Genomic DNA, 9,537 nt, shown 5'->3' with positions numbered 1-9,537 from the left:
GGCACCTGGGTGGCTCAGTTGGTTAAGCGACTGCCTTCGGCTCAGGTCATGATCCTGGAGTCCCTGGATCGAGTCCCGCATCGGGCTCCCTGCTCGGCAGGGAGCCTGCTTCTGCCTCTGACCCTCCCCCCTCTCATGTGCTCTCTCTCTCTCATTCTCTCTGTCTCAAATAAATAAATAAAATCTTAAAAAAAAAAAAATAATAAAGTAATCCTAATTCCTTCATCCTGTCTCTTGTATCATTGCTGCCACACATCTCACTTATATTTAAGCATACCTAAGCATATATATACATAAGATATATTCATAAGCATATATGATCAAATACATTATTGCTCTTATTATTTTGAACAAACTTATCTGTTATATCAATTAAGAATAAGAAAAATAGGGCGCCTGGGTGGCTCAGTCGTTAAGCATCTGCCTTCGGCTCAGGTCATGATCCCAGGGTCCTGGGATCCAGCCCTGCATCGGGCTCCCTGCTCTGTGGGAAGCCTGCTTCTCCCTCTCCCACTCCCCCTGCTTGTGTTCCTGCTCTCTCTCTCTCTCTCTCTGTCAAATAAATAAATAAAATCTTTAAAAAAAAAAAAGAATAAGGAAAATAAAGTTTTTATATTACTTTCACTTACTCCTTTGATGCTCTTCCTTCCTTTATGTAGACCAGATTTTTTGGCCTATATTATTTTCCTTCTCTCTAAAGAATTTCTTTTAACATTTCTTGCAAGGTAGGTCCACTGGCAACACATTTCCCCAATTTCTGTTTGTCTCAAAACTCTATTTTTCCTTTACTTTTGAAGTATTATTTTGCAGGATACAGAAATCTAAGTTGGTGGTTTTTTTCTCTCAAAACTTTAAATATTTCTCTCCACTCTCCTTGCTTGTGTGGTTTCTGAGGAGAAGGTGGATGTAATTCTTATTTTGTTTCTGGGTAGGTAAGATGTTTCTGTCCTCTGGCTTCTTTCAGGATTTTTTTCATCATCTTTTATTATCTATATTTTGAAAATGATATGCCTATGTGTAGGTTTTTTGTTTGTTTTTTCCCTGGAATTTATCCTGCTTGGTGTTCTCTGAGCTTCCTGGATCTGTGGTCTAGTATCTGATATCAATTTTGAGGAATTGTCAATCATTATTGTTTCAAATATTTTCTTTTTTTTTTTTTTAAGATTTTATTTATTTGACACAGAGAGACACAGCGAGAGAGGGAACACAAGCAGGGGGAGTGGGAGAGGGAGAAGCAGGCTTCCCGTGGAGCAGGGAGCCCGATGTGGGGCTTGATCCCAGGACCCTGGGATCATGACCTGAGCCGAAGGCAGACGCTTAACGACTGAGCCACCCAGGCGCCCCTCAAATATTTTCTTTGTTCCTTTCTCTATTTCTTCTTCTTCTGGTATTCCCATTACATGTACGTTATACCTTTTATAGTTGTCCTACAGTCTTTGGGTATTTTTCTTTTCTTGTCCCTGTTCTCTTTTATTTTTGTTTTTTGAGAATTCTATTGACATATCCTCTAGCTTAGAGATTATTTCCTCAGGTGTGTCTAGTCTACAAATAAACCCATCAAAGACATTCTTCATTTTGTTAGTGTTTTTTATCTCCAGCGTTTTTTTTTTTTTTTAAGATTTTATTTATTTATTTGAAGATAGAGACACAGCGAGAGAGGGAACACAAGCAGGGGGAGTGGCAGAGGGAGAAGCAGGCTTCCTGCCAAGCAGGGAGCCCGATCCCAGTGGGACTCGATCCCAGGACCCTGGGATCATGACCTGAGCCGAAGGCAGACGCTTAACGACTGAGCCACCCAGGCGCCCCTCTCCAGCGTTTCTTTTTGGCTCTTAGGATTTTCATCTGTCTGCTTCCATTGCCCATCCGTTATTGCATGCTGTCAACTTTACCCATTACAGCCCTTAGCAGATCAATCACAGTTGCTTTAAATTCCTGCATCCCTGCCATGTCTGGTTTTGATACTTGTTCTGTCTCTTGTTTTTTGCCTTTTGGCATATCTTGTAATATTTTCTTTTTTTTATTCTTTTTAAAAAATTTATTTATTTGTCAGAGAGAGAGAGTGAACACAAGTAGGGGGAGTGGCAGGCAGAGGGAGGAGCAGACTCCCCGCTGAGCAGGGAGCCCGATGAGGGGCTCCATCCCAGGACCCTGGGATCATGACCTGAGCTGAAGGCAGACACTTAACCGACTGAGCCACCCAGGCGTCCCTCTTGTAATATTTTCTTGATAGCTGGGCATGATGTCCTGGGTAGAAGGAACTGCTCTAAATAGGCTTTAGTAATGTGGAGGTGAGGTAAGGGGGAGGCAAAGAGCTTTATAGTCTTATGGTAGGTCTCAGTCTTTTAGTCTGCCTATAGTTCTGGACAGTGAACTTTGCAAGTGTTTCTCAGTTTTTTCTCCCTTCCTTAGGTGGGACAGGATGGCTAGAGTAGGATGAAGTTGAGTATTTCCCTTCCTCAGGCCAGTTAGGCTCTGATAATACCACAGCTGCTTAGACTCTGCTTAACTAGTTTTTGCTGAGGGCAGGCCTTGTTAAGAACACAGCTCTGGCATATTTCAGAATGGTTCCTTTCTCCTCCTCCTATGGAAGGAGGAGAGTTTTCTCCAAAATTGACTGTGGTAATCTGGCTAAGCTCCTGGAGATAAATCTCACAATGTTGTGGGGGCCCCTCTGTGATTGGGTTCTTCTGGAGTTTTTAACTTTTAGATTTGTCCACGCTGAGCCTCCAGTAATTTGTCAATTGCAGTTCAGGTTTTCCTGCCTTGGCATTGGTTCCTGCAAAGGTTTCCACTTGTGAGTCTGCTCCAGTTCAGATACTGGAACTTAAAAACAACCACTCACAAACAGCAAACTAGGCTTTTCCCAGTAATGCAACCACATACAGGACAGCCAATTAAATAATTTCCTCACTTTGCTTCCACGTCTGCTCTATAAAATCCTTTCCCTTAGCTTCTACCACTAGAGTACTCTTAACCTCTCTCAGTTTGATGATGCCTTGTGCAAATTGACGTTTGATCAAATAAGCTCACATAAATTTTAATGTGCTTCAGTTTCTCTTTTCACACACTGATACATATTTTATTTATCTACTTACCTTGATTTTTGAAAAGGTAACACCCAGCTGCCTCTACCTTTTTCTTTTAATTGCTGCAGTTTATTTCGTTGTATGGATACCTCTTAATTCCCTTAACCAGTGATATATTTGGAAAGTGCTTTGTGATTCAATCTGGAATCTTTTATTTTAATAGGTGAGTTTAGCCCATTTATAGTTATGATGTAACAGATAAGTGCAGTCTTAGTTTTCACTTTAAGAGTCAGTATGGGAGTGCCTGGGTGGCTCAGTCGGTTAAGCGTCTGCCTTCAGCTCAGGTCATGATCCCGGAGTCCCAGGATCAAGCCCCACATCAGGCTCCCTGTTCAGCGAGGAGTCTGTTTCTCCCTCTCCCTCCTCCTGCTCTCTTTCTCTCAAATAAATCAATAAAATCTTAAAAAAATGTCAGTATGGCTTAGTGGTTAAGAATAAGAAATCTAAATATTTTGCATTCAAGTCAGCTGCAGGTCTGGGTGTGCTTATATCGCAGACATTCTAGACATGGAGGAGGAACTAAACAAAAATGAAATGTTTTCAGGAAAAGACAGAGGTCACAGTGACTGGGTTCTAATCCTGCCTCTAGCAGTTATTGCTTTGTGACCTTGGATCGGTTACTTAACTTCTGTGTGCTTTAGTTTCCTCATCTATAAAATAGAATAATGATGGTATCTATTTCATAGGGTTTTTGTGCTTGAATAGTGTCTGGAACATAGTAAGGAGTATGTAAATATTGGTTATCATTATTTATAATATTATGCTGTTTTAGTACACCTTTAAAAATATTTTTCTATATAATCTCTGAATTATGTTTAAAATATTGGATATGTTTCCTTTGATAATTTGGAAATTACCTTTTGTAATTATTTTTTAGTATTTTTTTACTTTTTCCTATTTTTTTCCTATTTGTTACTTTTATAACTATAGAATTATGTATATACTTAATCCTTTGTAATTATTATGTTTCTATTTCCTTTTCTCTGCCACTCATCTGATTTTCAAAAACATCTTATTTATCTTAGTGTTTACCATGAAACCTATAATTAGGCCTTGTAATTTAAAATTGCAATTTGCAAATATAATTTTGACCCATTGACAAGGAAATCAGCACACATACACTCTTGTTTGCATCATTTCTTCTTTCTTCAAAATTTGTTAGTAATATCATTTGTGCCTTGTTAGGTTTTAAATATTCACTTTCAGTTTTGTGACCATGATGCCCACATTTGTCTAAGACTTAGTCCCTCACTAATGGATTCACTGTTTATATTCAGAATTTTCATTGTCATCTTTTATATGAATGACAATTTTGTTGGGTATAAATTTCCTGGATCATTATTTCGTTGAAGGTTTTCAGGGCTGTGTTCTAGTAGTTTCTTTCCCTTTAATGGTGGTGACATTATCTGATGAGTATTCATCCACCATTTCTGTTCCTTCCCCTTTCTTCCTCTTTTCTTATAGTATCTTTGAATAGATCCTGGATTGATTTCTTTTTGATTGTTTCTTATCTTGTAACAAAGTAAGCCCTTCCTGGACTAGCTATCTGTAGAAGGTTCATTTGGGGGAGAAACTGTGATCTTGTTCCAGGCTAGCAGGAATCCAACATGGTTCACAATGTTCCTTACAATGCAAGCCTGATTTGTGGGATTGACTTCTGTTATCCTTGCATTTGCTGGTTTGTTCATAATGAGTTATTTTGCCTTCTATTTGGCCTCACCAAGAGATTGCTTCCAGCGGAGGAGTTTCTGTGTGATTATTCAGGCCTCACTTCCCTGCTGTTCCTTGGTACCATTCAGTTCCAGGGTTGCTTTCACTGACAGCCCATGAATCTTGTTCCTATTTTATCAAAGAAGGAGTTTGTTTTTTTGTTTTTGTTTTTTTTCCTTTTCAGGGTATGTCACCAATTTTGGATTACTCTGCTCTCCCAGCTTTTTAGCCACAGGCCATCTCTTGGTAGCTTCCTAAACTTCTGTTTTGACCTTGACTACATTTGGCAGTCCCACCTCATTTGTTGTGGGTAGGGGTCATAGATCCTGCTTAGTTTCATCAAAGATGGAGCTACATTTTTTTTTCCTCATTGGTTTTATTGTGTTCTTTGAGAGGAGAATAGGGCAGTATGGTCTTTTGACTATAATTGAAAAACAAGAATATTCTCTTAACAGTTTATACTGTTCATGAACTTTATTTATGTTTTTCTTATGCTAAGATTTTAGATTGTGACTGATTGCTAAATAATTCAATGTTGTAAAAATGATTTTGCATTTTTTTTTACAACAGCAACTGAGGCATGAAAATCTGGTGAATCTGTTGGAAGTGTGTAAGAAAAAAAAACGATGGTACCTAGTCTTTGAATTTGTTGACCATACAATTCTTGATGACTTGGAGCTCTTTCCCAATGGATTAGACTACCAACTGGTTCAAAAGTATTTGTTTCAGATTATTAATGGAATTGGATTTTGTCACAGTCACAATGTAAGTATTTAGTTTAAATAATTATTTTGCCAATGATTAACTTACCAGAGACCATACTTAATGAGACACTTGCCTAGCCTGAAGTTTGGACCAGGCTTCGCTCTTTTACTCTCCTTCACTCGGATTGTCCTTCCATTTCTATATTTATCCAGGTCACACGTAGTATTAGAGACCTATATTAGAAGGCACTCCTTTCATAAAAATTTTCCATGACCACTCTAGTGTTCAGTGATAGCCTTACTCCATTAGTGTTGAGAGTAGTCATTAATAGAACAATTGATTTCGTATTTAATAATATATATTTCATCCAATATCTTTGATTGTTTAAGTGAAATTTCAAGCATAAGTGTCCTTTCTTGCCTAGCCAGGTCCCAGTTACTTTAAAGCCAGGAACAATTTTATATGCTTTTATTTGTATTCATCATAGGGACAAAAACAGTACCCTGCACATGGCAGGTGCTCAAAAAATAATTTGCCTAACTTGATGTGCCCATATGTGTCATATTCTGTTTTTTTTTCTTAGATCATACACAGAGATATAAAGCCAGAGAATATATTAGTCTCCCAGTCTGGCGTTGTCAAGTTGTGTGATTTTGGATTTGCGCGAACATTGGCAGCCCCTGGGGAAGTTTATACTGATTATGTGGCAACCCGATGGTACAGAGCTCCAGAACTATTGGTTGGTGATGTCAAGTATGGCAAGTAAGATATCAACAAGGGGGTGGAGGGCAGGGAGGGCAGATTTAATACTTTTTTCTTGATAAAATGGAATGTTTCTAATATAATAAAAGGTCCCTCTAACACTGAAAGGAAGTTTTGCATTTAGGGAGCTTTATAAGGTGACTTGTTCTTTTTGGTGCTTCTCCTTTAAAGGTTTTTTTTGTGCAGTGAGTTGGGGAAAGCATGCTTATTTTAAAGGTAGGGAAATCAAGGTGAGTAAGTGGTCTGTGTTTTACGATGGGTCGGAAATAGGTATGTTTATCACTTGTAAAGAGAGGGAACGTTGGATAAGTCTGACACTGTAGGAATGAGGCAAGGTGGAGCGGGCAAATTGGGGTGGAAACATAATTGGGTGAAGTGTTTTTAAAACATGAATTATCTGCATGAACGAATTCTTCCGAGAAGAAGGGATGGTAACTTCTACTGCTTTGGGTAGAAATCTTTCTAAAATGTTTTCTGTATTTTCTGTGTTTTCAGTGCACACATCATTTAATATTTTCTTGATTACTATCAGTTCTCATTTTATTGTTATACTGTAAGTTTTGTACCATTTTATTTTATTTTTTTTGAAAAATTATTTACTTCAGAGAGGGGGCAGGGGCAGAGGGAGAGTCTTAAGCAGGCTCTGTGCAGAGCATGGAGTCTAATGCAGGGCTGGATCTCACGACCCTGAGATCATGACCTGAGCCGAAACCAAGAGTTGGACGCCTAACTTACTGCGTCACTCAGGCGCCCCTGTACCATTTTATAATTCAGCTCTGACCTTAAGAAATTTCAAGGTAGGGGCGCCTGGGTGGCTCAGTCGGTGAAGCATCTGCCTTCAGCTCAGGTCGTGATCCCGGGGTCCTGGGATCGAGCCCCTTGTCGTTGGGCTTTCTGCTCAGCGGAGAGTCTCCTCCCTCTCCCTCTGCCTGCTGCTCCCCCTGCTTGTGTTCTCTCTCTCTCTCTCTGTGAAATAAATAAATAAAATCTTAAAAAAAAGAGAGAAATTTCAAGGTAGTTGTCCCTATGCTAATGACACCAGCCCATTAAATTCTTGTGACTGATTTTTAAGATGGTTCTTCTATTTTTTTTCCCCTGTTACTATTAGTTCTCCTTGTTGTTACTGAATGTGTCTCCGACAACCTCTGGGATGCTGTTTTCAGTGTATGGTGGGATAGACTGATCAACCTTGTTAGAGTTACGTGTAAACAAAGAACAAATAGGCTCTGAATGGAAACCCAAAAGGCTTATTTCCAGAATAAAGTACACATAATAAAGATTTTGACTTTTCAGAAGCCTTTTCCCACTTATGTCACATAATTGAAGTTCCTGAAAATTTGACTTGGGTAAAATTGGGAATTAGTACTTGAAGTTTATAGGGAAATGTATTTTTATGGGTAATTTAAAGCTTGCTACTACTACTGTTCTCAATACCCAAAATACCAAGTAGTAATATGCAGAACAGACTCAGTGACAATAAACATAGTAGGATGCCAGATTTTATACCACATTTCTTCTATTCCAGGGCTGTTGATGTGTGGGCCATTGGTTGTCTGGTGACTGAAATGCTCATGGGGGAACCCCTTTTTCCTGGAGATTCTGATATTGATCAGCTATATCATATTATGATGTGTTTAGGTAAGATTATACATCTGCATTTTAAATTTTAGAGGTTTTTCCCTTATGTTTTTGCTTGTCTTGGTTTTACAAGTTGTCGGTATGTTAAAGATGGTATGTGTTTTAAGTGGCAGCAGGGAGCAGATAGGAAAATCTCATCTATCTGTCTATATTAGTTCATTCTCAGTCTGGCTTTGGCCTGTCTGACGTATGGTCTTATTCATGCTCTCATCCACCCTCCTGTCTCACTCCCCACAAAGAAAAGAGCAAAGACTGTAAATTTTTTCTGTACTTTTGCACTCAGTAAATCACATGTAGAGGATGCAAATGATGATTTATTTTCCTTGGGCTAGCAAGCGTTTGCTGTAATATGACTATTACCCTCATCCTCTCCTTCAAACTGAGAGACACAGAGACTGCCTAGGTAGTTTAATCTTAGTGCTTTGGACAGAATTTTAAAGCTAGACTATCAAAGTCTTCTTACATTTGTTGAAATACCAACTTCATGTTCATAGATGGGACTTGGAAAATGGAAATAATGGGAAAATACTTGATTTATTTAACTATTGGATTTTAAGTTTCCAGGGTAAAAATTCAATAAACAATTCAATAGGTTCTTACAGCAGAATTTTCATATTTTACACTAGAGTAGGTACTAAAATTGAAGAAAAAGATAAAAGTGCTCAAATCAGACCTTAGACACAGGTACAAAATCAGTAGATTTAAGAATTTTTTAAACAATTTTAATTAAAACAATTTAATCTTAATTTTAAAATTAAATTCTTAAAGGGTGGAACTGATTTATCTAGATTAGATTCGGATCATATGACTAATGATATTTTCATTGTTTTGGACAGCACTTTAAGCTTTGTTGATAGAAAAGAAGTGTTGGTACTTATATCTAAAAAATTATAAAATGTTCTTTACTTGTCCTTTATCTGTGCTCCCTTATGATTTCAGTTCTATATATTGTGGCTTGTGAATTTTCTAAATGAGTAGGTTGAGATAAGAATGTTAATTTTCTTGAGTTAACTTGCATTAACACCACTATGAAGATTGCCGGGTGCCACCACCATAAGAACACTGTTTTGGTTGATTTTGCATGCTGAGAGAGCCCCGAGTCCATAAGTAGTATTCCACTCTTTTGTCCAATCCACTTTACCCATTTCTTTGCTCTTTCTATCATGATGTATAATGACAGAGATATGTGCTATTCTCACTTCCAGGTAATCTAATTCCAAGACATCAGGAGCTGTTTTATAAAAATCCTGTGTTTGCTGGAGTAAGGTTGCCGGAAATCAAGGAAACAGAACCTCTTGAAAGACGCTATCCCAAGCTCTCTGAAGTTGTGATAGATTTAGCAAAGGTAATCATACTGTTTACTTTCTTATAGTGAATTTATATTATAGAGACTTGGTTTTCTCTTATTCTTGTCTAGTTGATCTTTTAGGTCAACAATTTCAATATTGATTTAATTAAATTAAATTAATTAATTTTAAGTAAACTCTACCCCTGACATGGGGCTCAAACTCACGACCCTGAGATCAAGAGTTGATGCTCTACCGACTGAACCAGCCAGGAGGCCCCCCACCCCTGCCGCCTTTTTTTTTTGGCCGGTGGGCTCTAAGCCCAACTTGGAGCTTAAACTCACAACCCG

At 38.2% G+C, this 9,537-nt stretch overlaps 1 protein-coding gene across 1 annotated transcript; it reads left to right on the top strand.

Moving 5' to 3' along the window:
• The first annotated feature begins 5,339 nt into the window (after window positions 1-5,339).
• On the top strand, window positions 5,340-9,288 carry LOC145719058 (cyclin-dependent kinase-like 2). Its single transcript, XM_081810578.1, has 4 exons — window positions 5,340-5,561; window positions 6,085-6,263; window positions 7,789-7,901; window positions 9,107-9,288. The coding sequence occupies exons 1-4, from the start codon at window positions 5,340-5,342 to the stop codon at window positions 9,271-9,273; spliced, it is 681 nt and encodes a 226-aa protein (XP_081666704.1). The 3' UTR covers window positions 9,274-9,288.
• The last annotated feature ends 249 nt before the right edge of the window (window positions 9,289-9,537 follow it).

This window comes from Leptonychotes weddellii, unplaced genomic scaffold (assembly GCF_054177405.1).
Source record: "Leptonychotes weddellii isolate Sample4059 unplaced genomic scaffold, ASM5417740v2 HiC_scaffold_2935, whole genome shotgun sequence".
NCBI lineage: Eukaryota > Metazoa > Chordata > Mammalia > Carnivora > Phocidae > Leptonychotes > Leptonychotes weddellii.
This window is presented reverse-complemented; position numbering and strand designations above follow the sequence as displayed.

Excerpts from the sequence above, each read along its gene's own strand:
- LOC145719058 (XM_081810578.1), top strand. The coding sequence starts at position 5,340 with ATGATTTTGCATTTTTTTTTACAACAGCAACTGAGGCATGAAAATCTG. Across the intron at positions 6,264-7,788 it reads GGTGATGTCAAGTATGGCAA|GGCTGTTGATGTGTGGGCCA; the intron begins GTAAGATATCAA and ends CTTCTATTCCAG. Across the intron at positions 7,902-9,106 it reads TCATATTATGATGTGTTTAG|GTAATCTAATTCCAAGACAT; the intron begins GTAAGATTATAC and ends TCTCACTTCCAG.